Genomic DNA, 14043 nt, shown 5'->3' on the forward strand with positions numbered 1-14043 from the left:
AGAGTAAAACACTTCCAAGAGTGACGGCTACATCAACGAAAAACAACGACAACCTATACGGTACTTTTATTGTGAAGTTACCCTGACGCTTCTCCTCAGAGAGCCGATGATGAACTTCCTGGCTGGCTTTGTTTTCTCGGTCGGCGAGCCATTCTGCTCGTCGTTTTGCTCTCCGTTAGCCTCTACCCCGTTCTGCTTAGCGTTCTCTGGCTGCACCTCCTTCACCACCTCCTCCTCCACCTCCTCCTCAGGGCACATGAAGGGGCAGGTGAGCTCCAGGTCTCCCTCGTCCAGGGCCACCTTCTCCCCCTTGAAGTTGGGCTTCTCGTACATCACCCACCTGGGGAGGAGAGGCAGCCAATCAGAGAGAGTGTAAGGAAAGGCAGCCAATCAGAGAGATTGTAGAATGGCAGCCAATGAGAGAGAGTGGAGGAGAAGGAGCCAATCAGAGAGAGTGAGGAGAAGCAGCCAATCAGAGCGTGTGTAGGAGAGGCAGCCAATCAGAGAGAGTGTAGGGGAATCATCCAATCAGAGGGAGTGCTAGGCTTGAGGTCCGAGGTTGGCTTATAAAGGTTAACTGATCAATACAATCAAATAAAATGTAACCTCGTCTCACAGCAGCAAACACAAAACACTTTGATTTGACGAGATATTTGGCTGTTGGTCCCACTAACTGTTACGTTCGGTATCTTTTGATATTCCATGGGCTGCGTTTACAAGTGAATTTCTCATGTATGAGATGAAATAAAGTTCTTGTCTATCCATCTATCTATCTAAAGGTCTGACAAACAGAGCGCTCCTGTGTGATTGGCACACCGTTCTACACGGAAGCTCTCGGTAAGACACGCAGGGGCCCTGCAGAAGGGCCCGGGGCCAACATCTGCCACCGTTTGATCACAACACACTGAATGGAGAAGACGGAAACCAGGCGACAAGCTGCGGCAAGAAATAAAGGCCAGAGGGTTTGTGTGTTTGTCTGTCTGTGTTTTGTCTGTGTGTTTGTGTGTATGTGGGTGTGTATGTGTCTGTGTGTGTGTGTGTTTTGTCTGTGTGTGCATGTATGTGTGTGTGGGTCTGTGTTTTGTGGGTCTGTGTGTGTCCGTGTTTGTCTATGTGTCTATGTGGGTGTGTATGTTGTCTTTGTAAGCATGTGTGTCTTGTCTTTGGGTGTGTGTGCGTGTGTGTTGTCTTTGTGTGTGTGTCTGTCTGTCTGTCTGTCTGTCTGTCTGTCTGTCTGTCTTCTGTTCCACCTCACTCAAAAGATTTACTCATTCATATTCTATTGTATTATTTTTTAATATCTTAACATATCTTATTTTGTTTAGCCTACATCTTGGTAGCTTCATTTCATTTAAGTAAATCTCCCTGAAGAAAGCATGGCCTCTTTCAGTTTCTTCAAATTAAAGAATTAATCATAATTTTGGGATCTACCTCTCAAATGTATCTCTGCGATTCACTTTTAAATAATAGTTAATTTCATACACTTCGTCGAAGTGTAGTTTCCCGATGTAAAACCCTATGCGTGGTAGATTTGCAGACATATTGTTTGCATGAATTAGTCGGTGTTGCAGAAATGTAGGGCTTGGCACAGAGACAGACATCTGTCCATTCTATCTCTAGATTTCACACTCTGTTTCATCTCAATGGAAGACTCGCCAAAACAAAGATCTGTCTGATTGAATCAGCAAACTGACAGGTCCATTGATATTGCTAGACTGGTATTTGACGATGCAGCCTCAATAAAAGGCATTTTATTGAAGTGGTTAGCGTGCTAAACTTTTGAGCTGCAAGATTATTATAATAATAAGCTGATAATATTAACTGACAAAAATACGTGTAGGTAATGTGGTATAATAGAATAGAATTTAATAGAATAGAATAGCTATCCATCTATGCTATATTCTAGTAGGTGGAGCTTTTTCCTTTCGGCTGCGTCGAGTGAGTGATAGATTGAGCAGCAGCATGTCCACACACTACACACATTACAATACATGTCAGCGAACGCAGTGGAGGTATGCTTAAAAACTGAGGTTATGAATAACATCAGCCCTAACCACTTTATTACGATCATTATCATCATAATCCTCATGCTGATGGGATTAAATAAAAGGTGACTCAAACCAATATGTTTGAGTCCTGGGATTAGATTCTAATACGCTTTGTTTGACAAGTCGTTCAGAACATGCACTCTCGGGCATGTTGCCGTGCACTCTCGGGCATGTTGCCGTGCACTCTCGGGCATGTTGCCGTGCGCGGCTTCGTGGGGTGCTAGTTCACGAGGCAGCGGGTGTGCAGGAATGTGAGTTGGGTGCACGGCATTGGTGGCTGATGCACAACGGTGTGTGTGTGTGCGGGTGCCGGACGAGTGTGCACGTGCTGGACGTGTGTGCATTGGCATGCAGGGGCTGGACGATTGTGCACGTGCGTGCGTTTGAGTGAAACAGGCGGGGGCGCTACAATCCTTTTGTGTCAATAACCGAGGAGTTTGGCAGCATGTGGCCTATGGTTGATGGGCTGATCCAAGATTACAGACCTGGGCTTGGATTAGTAATGAGTGTGGTGTGCTGTGGAGGGCTGTGAAGGGATGTTAAGGATGAACATGCAGATGAGGTTTGAGGGACGGGTGTGGATCGCAGAGGCTCGGTGGAGCAGGTTCCTCCGCTTATTTCAGGACGTACTGTTCGAAATCTGTTCCAACCGCAATGAACGATCGAATGATATGAAGTGTGAGCAATAGAGGCAGACAGACAAGAGACCGAAAAACACAGCGAGAGAGCGAGCAAAGAGAAAGAAAGAGAGAAGGAGAAGAGAGAAGCATACAGACAAGAGACCGAAGGAGGGGGAGAGAGAGAGAGAGAGAGAGAGAGAGAGAGAGAGAGACAGAGATACGCAGAGACAGAGAGACAGAGAGAGAGAGAGAGAGAGAGTGAGAGAGAGATACGCAGAGACAGAGACGCAGAGAGAGAGAGAGAGAGACAGAGAGATACGCAGAGACAGAGAGAGAGAGAGAGAGAGACAGAGAGATACAGAGATACAGAGAGAGAGAGAGAGAGAGAGAGAGAGAGAGAGAGAGAGAGAGAGAGAGACAGAGAGACAGAGAGAGAGAGACAGAGAGCGAGAGAGAGAGACAGAGAGACAGAGAGAGAGAGACAGAGAGAGGAGAGGAGAGGAGTAGAGACCGATAGAGAGGAGAGAAGGGAGAAGGGGGAGAGAGGAGAGCGAGAGTGTGTGGTGTCTCTCACCCTCCGCGCACCACCCTGATGGAGATAGTCTCCTGCAGGTCCCAGGCGCTGGCGTCCACCACGTCGCTGCGGACCTCGATCCTCTGACCGCACATACCCGGCCGGTCGTAGATGAAGATCTGTGCGCACACACACACACACACACACACACACACACACACACACACACACACACACACACACACACACACATTAAGTAAAAAAAAAAGGGACTTCTTGATACCAATACATCATACAGTTACACTGACATCGCCATTACATTAATATCACAACCATTGTTATATCAAACACACAAAGATGTGTGTGTACATTAAAATCCCAATGTTGCCATTGCATCATGTCAAACACAAAACGTTGCACCTAACATACTCACATATGTTCAGGAATACAAACAGAGTTAATGGTTTTATCATTGTTTCAAGTTTAACACGCATTCTTAGCCAAAGAGACAGAGGCCCAATCCCAAAGTGAGCCCTGAGGACTAAGGACTAAGGACTCACAGACTTAATTGATCTCAGGTGCTAAGTGAGTGAGTGTGTGAGGCCACATGGCCTCAGATAGGTATATATGGGATTGGGACAGTACTTTGCGAGAAATAATGTAAGGAATAATGTAAGGAATGGAATGGAATTCGACATTGGGACAGCCCTAAAGCCTTAATAATTTCGCGAGAACGCGCAATAAAGTCTGTGAGTCCGGACATTGGGATTGGGCCAGAGAGAAACACGATCGTAAACCCCTAAGAAAGAGCATGACAACATTCATAAGATGCTGATGCAGATGCAGATGTGTTGTCGTCTGTAATTAGTCAACCCAACCAATCACGGACGAGTTTCCTCAAACTCATTCCATACTGACAGTCAGTGCGACAGGGCGTAGACATTTGTAAGGGAACGTGATGAAATACTCCATGATGCAAATGCTAAAATGATTAATATGCATTAATATGTATTCATGTGTATTAATATGTGTTTAATGCACAACCACAATGCTTTCTTTCTTTCATGCAATTTCTTTGTAGTTTACTGTACATTATCTCATATCTTGAGACAATGGGTGACCAAGGGTGCTTTGGGCTAAAAAAGTGATACATAAATAGAGTGTAATATGTAATATATATATATATATGCAAACATACATATAGGAAGATTTTTTAACTACCCTCTGGCCCCATTGTGAATCCGTTTTTGGAAACCAGACTTGTTTTACATGCAGACACCCTCTGTATCTCAAATGTCATGCAAAAATCCCTTGTTGAAACATAATACATCCATTATACACAATGGAAAGCCCGGGTTGGCAAGGTGACAAGGGTGACAAGGGTAGCCCGGGGTCAAAAAGATAAATGTGAGAGAAAAAGTGAAGGGTTAGCATTTAGCAAACTAGCAACGTTACTTTAGCTCTAGCTAGCTCTGTCATAATGACCAGAGTAAGAAGTTCACGTACATTGTTAAAGGTCAATGATGACTGCTAGCAGTATCATTGACACATGCTAGTCAATGCTAAGCAAGCTAGCATTTAGCAAACCAGCGAGGAATAATGGGTTAGCTCTTACAAGCTCTGTTTTAATGACAAGCTTATCGGCATCGCTAAGGATCAAGGATGACTGCTAGCTGCATGGTTTGTGTTAATGAGTTCACTGCCAAGCTAGCCCTCGAAATACCAGACGCTTTTGTTCGCAGTGTTGTAATTACAAGTTAAAGGGCAAGGATGAATAATAGGTTAGCAGTATTGTGGGTTCTAGTTATGAAGGAAGTTCGATCCCATGAGTCAGTGTTTGACCTAAACGGAAAACGCCGTGGGCGGCTTTTACGTTCATGGTGACACCTCTTTCTTTTCAGCACCGCAATAAAATCAAAGAGCAGGGATGAAATATCTAATGACGTCGATGACATTTTAAAGAAAAAGAAAAAGAGAGAGAGAGAGAAGGAGGGAGAGAATGAGAAAGAGAGAAAGAGACAGCTCACTTTGGTATATCCAAATTTCTTTCTTCCGGATTGGTAAATGCAAATTTTGCCCGGCAATAATGAAGACCTTTGAATCCTGTGAGCCAGAGCAGACTTCTGACAGATAGAAGAGTGTGTGATTGAGACAGAGTTCGACAGTGGGGACGGAATGTTCAATTACACCAGTGAGATATAACATCCAAAGCGGGGGGCGCTGGAGGGGGCGGGACGTACGACACGATATTTGACTATAGCGTCCCAGAAGAGAGGGGAGGGTGGAGGGTCTACCGCCCAAACAGACCACAGATGGGGAGTTTAATGTAAGCCTCGCCCACCCGATCTGAACGCTGCCGTCCATCCTCCAATGGACGCGTTGGGAGAGACTGGGCAGGCGGCAGCATGCTTGACATTTAGGGTAATAACACAGCTGGGCGAAGTTCACAAGAAACAGTTATTCATGCACCTGACATTTGATGGCGGATCTTGGCCCGACTCTTTCACAGGGTGAGACAAGAATTCATAAAAGGCTAGGCAAGATGCGACAGGTTCCCGTCGAAAGGTTAAAGCGATTTGCACGGAGGAGTTGGGACATTTGGGGGAACGAGTGGGGCGAGATTAGCCGGTGTTCACAGAATCAGAGGGACAACAAAGGGAAGCTCCCTGGTGGCGGAGCGGTTTGTCTAAACTTTGCTCTTTATTCAAGGCTCTGAGAGAACTGTGAGAATGTGGGGGATAAGACAATGAGCATCATGTCGCGACATGAGGCCTCGTTTGTACAGATTCAAAGAGGGACAACGAACGTAAATCTAATGACACCAACTCTGCCAGGTACAATTGACATTGTTGGAGTCTTAATTTGTTACATTTACATTTGGGGCATTTAGCAGACGATTTTATCCAAAGGAACTTAAAATAAGTACATTTGTCAGAAGGAAGTATTCTTATTGTAGCCATAATAATCATATATATATATATATATATATTTTTTTTTTATTACCATCTAAGAAAAACATTTATAAAAGCCTTCAAAGGTTAAATCTAATATGCCGTTGCATAGAAACAAGCTAGCTAAACTATGACTCATGGTAAATACTAAATATAAGTGTGGTTTAAATTAGCATTCATTACAGTTAATTTGTTTGAGGCTTTCCTTTTCCATCACAGACATTTTTACCAACTGATCTTTGATGTGTAAGAAGTGAATTGTCACATTCCTAATTTAGTGATCTTGCTTTTGTGGGACAGAGGAGATAAAGTGTGAAGACAGTATTCCTCGTAAAACAAACACAACCTGAACAAGCACATGGTTTCTGTTTGACGTTAATTCAGTGGAGCCGTACCTTTCCTGGGCGAGGGTTGAGCTTTCCATGTTCCTTCTCCTTGGTTAGCTAGAAACGAAAAACAAAAAAACATTTTAGAAACCCTGAAATTGTCTTGTCTACGGTTAGAAATGTAGTTATTTACAAACAGTTCAACAGATCATCACTCAGAACAAGATTTGACATTCAGATCATTCGAGTTAACAACATTTGGGAGTCATGATAATGTTCATAAAGCTATGGAAGTGCTTCATTCTTGATTCCCCAAGTCACACTATCGTATAATTATATATATTTCTATGGCCACAATTCATAAACGACAACTTTCAAGAAGGCCAATATCCCAAAGCAACACAAACGTTTCTCAATTCAACACACAGGTCTCACTAAACCCTTCCAAAGTCCAAGAGCGTCAAACCAGCGGTCAAGAAGAGTGTCAACAAATCAGGTATCAAGAAGAGTGTCTACAAATCAGGGATGGAGAAGAGTGTCAATGAATCAAGGACCAAGAAGAGTGTCAATACATCAGGGATTCAGAGGAATGTCTTAATGTAACTTGACCACATGAGAACTTAACTAAATCAAGTGCATGATCCGAGGTATGTACACAGCAAGGGAAGTGGAGGCCAGCATCCGTTTCTCCGTTTCACATCACATAAACATGACCTCCGTCACTTCATCTTCTGAGGATCAAACCTCCTTTGCCATCATGCAACTTTGTTCTTTACGACGAGTATTTCTAGTTGTTTTGGTTCAGGGTTGTTTAAACTGGTTTCACCTCTTGTGAAGTAATCTCAGCTGACCTTGTACACCTGCTGGCTTAGATTGGCATCCAGAGTTTTGGTATGAGTGGATTCTTTGGAATTTCCACCTTGTTCATTACACCAAAAATGTAGACTAGAACTGCACGTATTTTGTCTCGGCTGAGTGTGTCAATGTGTGAGGAGTGTGTGTGTGTGTGTGTGTTTGTGAGGGTGTGTGTGTTCTCAGGTATCATTTGGGCTCCATTGTGAAAGTGCTGTGGAAACTAGGCTACTGTTTGGATCACGTTACATCACACTTCAAAATAAAGAATTATTCAAAATAAAACATATTTCCTTGAAAAGGAACAGAGAGCAGAATTGAAATATAAATAAACTGACAATTTATATGATGTAGGCCGAAAATGAGCCTCCTCTCTTTGAAAGACCAGCAGCAATTTATTTATATTTCAATTCTGCTTTCTGTTCCTTTTCAATAAATGCTCTGTGACCCTGTCATACCAACTAGCTGTCTGTTTCAGTGACCTTACCAGTGTCCTCTCAATGGCAGCTAGGCTGCTTAAACAGCCTTGGCCCATTGTGTTACGGGTGTAGGACTTGAGCCGCTTTAAACAGGAGAAGCTTCTTCCTACCTGCAGATCTAGCTCCAATTGTTGCCACTCATGAGATCAGTTTGTAAAGCTGTCAATCTCCATGTCTATAAGGAACATCAAGAAATCACACAGCTTTCCCCTGTCACAATTCAAGTCTGAATACAGGACTTGAAGTTCAGACCCCAGTCTCCCTGAGTCAAAGTGATGGCCAACTACCAAAACGATATTAAACTTGAACAAGGAAATGTGCGAATTCTGATAAACTGAAACAAGGAATTGGTTACAGTTTGTCTTTCAACTCACGCAGAAGCGCAGCGTCCAGGCCAGCCCACTCATTCATTCACCCCCAGAGACGCTGAGCATCCATGGGAGGGACATAGTCGCAGCATTATTCAATGACCGTCGACTTTGGACTCACTAAAAAAAGCTGTTCTATGCAGCCCCGTTGAACTCGATGGACACTGAGCTTCAACAGGCAAATGCACTGTGACGCTACGGTAATGGAGGAGGAAATTGAGTCAGTCGCCCTGCGATAAGCAGCTGATTCTGAACAAACGCTTCTTCGAGATGAACGTGTTCTAACGCTTTTTTAGTCAATGAAATGTTAACGCAACAGTATATATTTGACCATTTAATTTCAGAGGAAGGCGAGCTTCCCTTGCAGTCTTAGTTCAATCGCCACTGATATATATATATATATATGTATATATGCGTAAACATTTCCAGAATTGTAGGATATCTGCTGAAAATTAGGGCTGTAACGATACACCAACTCACGATTCGGTTGTATCACGATTTTTGACCCACGGTTCGATACATCCCACGATTTTTTTACATTTAAAAAGCATTTTATTTAAACAACATTAATTAACTTAGCATAACATTTAATAAAAAATAATTTGGAACACTGAAAATATTTGAACAGAAAGAATGCTATTAAAGTATAGCAAAGTAAATAAATAAATAACCAAAGATTGCATTTGGAGGATGTTTGCAGGTAGACAAAAATAAATCCTCAACTAGTTTCGTGGTTTGGGCTTATTTATTTTCAAATATTAATGTCATAAATAATAGTAATTTGAATAGTTTGGTAGCACTAACCAGCTTTTCCGCTAGAAAAAAACGGTGCTGGTCAAAGTGACCTGCATAGTTTTCGTTTTCCGGACATTTTGATGATATGCCAGGTCAAATATCGTATTATCGCTTCTTATTAGGCTATGTAGCAGTAGTAGTAGTGTGTGTGTGTGTGTGTGTGTGTGTGTGTGTGTGTGTGTGTGTGTGTGTGTGTGTGAGTGGCCGCAGTGAGTGAGGGGACGAGCGAGGAGAGCGAGTGGTAGGTGTGAGTGTGTGTCAGTCTAGTGAAGAAACAAACGAGTCCGGTTGTGTGTAAGAATAAAGTACCCAGCATGCCAATAATCGGTGGCCGCTTCATTCCGACCTATAAGCAGACCAACTGCCGGTCAAAGCACACAAAACAGGCTATTTTTGCGCGCTTGGCCCACTCTGCGATAAATGCCGACTCGTTCATATCGCATATGAGGACTTCGCAGGCTGTGGAGAAATGCAATCCTCCGTAGCAACGGAGCGAGGGCATCTCGTCGCATTTACGGCATCGATAAGAGGAGCGGTGTCAGCAGACTATTATTTAGACCGATTATTAGCAAATTCTGACAATTTGCTTGGAGAGATACAATTTTGTCAGACATTTAATTTTCCTATTACCGGACAACGGAAACCCTGGCACTAACAGCTCATATAATGTGGCTGGATCTGGACTGGAAGGATAATGGGAGTTATAAAGGGCTTGTCGTGCTTCTGCCTTCTCACACCGCGAGAGAGGTTCGTGGCTCTGCGTACGCGATTTCGGTTTCGAGACCAATATCGTTACAGCCCTAACGAAAATGTATAATTATAGTGTAATAACTATCCAAGTGATGGAATTTTTTTTTAAAACTGAAGAGGATTGTAAGCTCAATTCAAACCTGTTTTTGAAAAGAGAAGTTTTCAGTTTTTCCTGTCAGTTAACACCGTCAAGTGAAATGATCATCACCAGCTTAATGTGTCATTTGGCGAGTTTTCATTCACACCCTAGTCAGAGTGGGTCACTAGGTTTCCATGGTAACCTTAGGAATGAGAAATCTGATGCACACACTTACAGGCAGGTGAATACTTAGATGTGTGATTCACTTCCAATTAGAAGCTTATTAAGATTTAAAGCTCAACACACACCCACACCCCCCCCACACACACACACACACAAACACAAACTATGGTGAGGCCACATCCGCGTGTGCAACGCAAAATCACAAGCTTGATCTATGTTAAGTTAAGACAAGTTAAGCCAAAGGAAGGAGGCTTTATTGGGGTAAAAGGAATTTGGCAAGGGAAGTTTTTTGGCATAACCCTAACCCAAATGTTAACAAGGGGAATATATTGTATGGGCCTGGACATGAAAGGGATACAGAGGCCAATGCCACTGCAGCAGAGTGTTTCAGTGGGTAAGAACTGACTCGTTTAACATACGTTCTACTGCGAGCTCATCGTCAGTTCGGTTATTTTACATTTTTTCAATTTGTTCGGTTTCTGTATTTGTATGACCTTTTGAACGGACATGAGAGCAGAGGGAGGGACGGACGGTGGTGGGTTGGAAGACGGGGAGGGAATGACACGTAGCATAGGAGCACACGGCAGCAGGGAACCGGTGGTGTATTGCCTACACGATGAGCCCACCAGCAGTCGCGGTTTATGCTTTAATTGAATAGGAGTCTTGCGCAACAGCATCGCACGAAAGCTCTGAAACAGCTAGCAGCCGTTAGCAGCGGCTAGCAGCAGCTAGCAGGTAGCAGAGCTGCGCCAGGTCTGCTCGGATGCAAAGCCTTTTGAGTGGTGATGAGGTGTGGACCCACCATAAACTCATGAACTCATTGAGGGAAATGTGATGGTTGAGTGGTTAATCTCCACGAGCGCACACAAAACCACAGAACACACACACACACACACACACACACACACACACACACACACACACACGCACACACACGCACACACACACAGCAAGCCAAAGGATTTCAGGGCGTTGTCTCAATAAAACATATTATTCTAATTTAAAACCACCGCCGGGGGAGAAATGCGCCACATCAGCACATTTCAAACACGTGCGCGGATGCGTGCACGTCGGAGAACCAACCTGGAGATTGATGGAGACTCCCCATCCCCACCTCGATATCCACCCTAAACACCACCTTTTCCCCACCATCCTCCTCACCCCTGTCAACTCCATCTTGTCAAAGATGTCAGTCAGAATAACAAGTGGGGAATGTGAGGGTAAACACACACACACACACACGAGCACGGGGCGTGTCTCCTCCTAGGTCCTCAGCAGGACCAGGCAGATGGCGGGGGTGGGCGGGGGAGTCTTGAAACCGCCCCCGGGAAGCCAAGAGACAAGACGGGCGCGGGTGCCTTGAAACCGGCCGGGAGGACAGTTGGAGGGAGACGGTGTTGTGATGAGATTCATCTGACGTGACTCCGGCTTCAGGCTGCCTCCTGGACCTTGAAAATGGCTTGTTTGTTTTACGCTTGCTCGTCAGAGTGTGACAATTATGGGATGGGTAAGACCGAGTTCCCATTAGATCAGCCAACAGTTGCGGGGCATTCCGTCAACATTAGAGGGACATCAACAATAGCATTAACATTAACAATATCATGATCCCCGTACTGTCGTGGGAACTGTTTTTCCCCTTTACTAATTTAGTCATTATATTCAAAGAAATTCACAAGCTTTTCTTTTTATGTCATTAAGGCGCAGGCAACGTGATGGCCTCCAGCTGAAAGTGGCCTACAGGTAGAATGTAGACATTTGGGTTTGAACCTAGAACCTCTCGGCTGGGGGTCAAACACCCCAGCCTCCTCTGAGCCCCAAGTCCCCTTTATAGGCGTCCAACATCCATCTGTGTGTGGTCAACCTATACAGTACCAGGTCGTTCCTATCCTGGACATTGGATACTCATTACACTACCCTCCCAGACCCCATGGTGGGATGCACTACTGGATGAACACCACACAACACACAACAGTTGTTGTGTTGTTTGTTGAAAACCTTAGCTAGCCACTCATCCTGGATCTCTGACCAGGATGAGGCCATAAAAACACACTGCAGTCGCCGCCCTTGTCTGTTACCACAGACAACCACCAACTGCCCTGATAGACAACGGTAAACTTTGCCCTCTAGCATAGTATCAGCAGAGCCCTTTGAGACTGTAACTGGGATTAAGGCCTGTACAAATAACATGTGCTTGGTAAACATCACACATTGACTGTTACCAAATTAATTCCAGGAAGTTTCTATTGCCTTTCATCACATGAGTCTCAAATAGAGTAACATGCACATATTTCCCATGATGAGAGAGTATGATAAAATATTCGATGCAGAAAATGTTTATTCCCAGGAAATTGATTTTTCACACGCTTCGTTCCAAGCAGTTTCAGAGGGTGGAGAATGCTTTGCCTGCTCTACATGTTGCCAACGCCGTTAGCCTGTTTGCTAATGCTGGGCCAACAAGGTTTGTGGTAAACAGCCTCTAGTCTACTGTTCAAAGTCAATGAGGAACGACTACTTCCCATAAACCCTTCGACCTACAGGTCATGTTACCGCTGTCCGGTGCCCGGTGTACCCAGCCGTGGGGTCACTGTCGGGGGCAGTAACACGAGATTGACGCGGAGGGGTATGGAAGGTGGGTATCCAATTGCACACAGGATATCCACTCTCTCGGGGGATAGGAGGGGATGGTCTGTTTCACTACATGCCTGTGTTTGAGGAATTCTTGACCAAACCTGTTTAACACACACACACATGCGTTTGGTTCAAAGACAACAACAACTCCACTCCACTGTGATGATAGGGAGATAGTTTTGTGGCTATGGGTGTCCCTAATACTGTCTGCTCCTAAATGACTCATGACAAGTATCTGTATTCATTCTGTATATGTCCAACCCCAACCTGCTCCTTAATGACCTTTCCCTGAATTCACTTTCCAACCCCTACCTGCTCCTTAATGACCTGTCCCTGAATTCAATGTCCAACCACTACCTGGTCCTTGCGGACCTGTATCTATATTAACTGTCTAACACCTACCTGCACCTCACCTTACTAACACGCCTCTGAACTCACCTACTGTCAAGGATTCTTCAAGTCGCTTTGGATGAATGTGTCTGCTAAAAGGCAGAGTGGTAAATGGTAAATCTATAATTCACCATGGCACTAATGAAGCTCATGTTGTTAATGTCTTTCGAGCTCAGCACATGTTGCTGCTGTAATTGCAGGTTTGGGAACAGCACTATTTGTGCAGAAGCAGCTGTCCATGTCTTACTCTCTGCTCGATGAAGACTTTCCTCCGTTCCTCCATTAGCTGTCCAACATGTCTACGTGTATCAACGCCTCAGCACTGTTAAGTTAACGCATTAACATGTTAGGGCAAAAGACTGGTGCGGGCACGTTTTGACAGCGCAGGAAAGAAATAATTACGAACTTCTGTATGTTCCCGGGTTTATCTTGGTATCGTGTTCCATGGCCAGAGTCCTGGGGGTATGCATGTATGTGCGTGGGCGTGCGTGCACATCAATATTGTGCAGCTTTGGCTCAACATCCAAAAATCATTTAGGGAGCAGGTTGTCTCAGCCAGAGCGCTCTCATGTGCTGGAATGTGCAAGGCACGCAGAGCCACACACACACACACACACACACACACACGGTCGCATGTGGTACACCGTGTGCTAAGACACTTGAATTTAATAAAAGGGATTAAGGGACTTTCAACGTGAGGACGAAGACACATGGATACGTCCCAACAAGAGCGCATCAGGCATCTTTCGGTTCAAGTCGCTCGAAAATCCCTAGAATCGGTTATCTCCCGAGCTATCTAATGTATTATTCATTTATATGTGATAACTCTGAACTCAGTCAAACCTTGTCTTTCTTATTTAAACTAGTGTATAATCTGCAAATAACGCGCAAGGCGTTTCAGGGAAAGAAAGCACAGCCTGCAAGAACCTGCTAGCGGAACATCATGTTCTCCCCAATGCTACGCAGCCGGGGCTCGAACTGGCAACCCGCAGATCAGCGAAGGCACAAGATACTACAGAGGATATCCTCTCTCTCAACCTGTCAGGCGAGGGAGAGGATG

The 14043-nt window shown here is 44.5% G+C and overlaps 1 protein-coding gene across 1 annotated transcript in view; it reads right to left on the bottom strand.

Annotated features, from left to right (window-relative positions):
• Window positions 1–14043, bottom strand: part of crybg2 (crystallin beta-gamma domain containing 2) — a 51770-nt gene that overhangs the window by 10914 nt on the left and 26813 nt on the right. Inside the window, exons 7-9 of the mRNA XM_079749578.1 lie at window positions 6529–6576; window positions 3243–3361; window positions 82–340 (exon numbers count right to left, since the gene is read on the bottom strand). Coding sequence (XP_079605704.1) covers window positions 82–340; window positions 3243–3361; window positions 6529–6576 — 426 coding nt within the window. The remainder of the gene's footprint in view (window positions 1–81; window positions 341–3242; window positions 3362–6528; window positions 6577–14043) is intronic.

This window comes from Pollachius pollachius, assembly GCF_949987615.1.
Source record: "Pollachius pollachius genome assembly, chromosome: 13".
NCBI classification, from domain to species: Eukaryota; Metazoa; Chordata; class Actinopteri; order Gadiformes; family Gadidae; genus Pollachius; species Pollachius pollachius.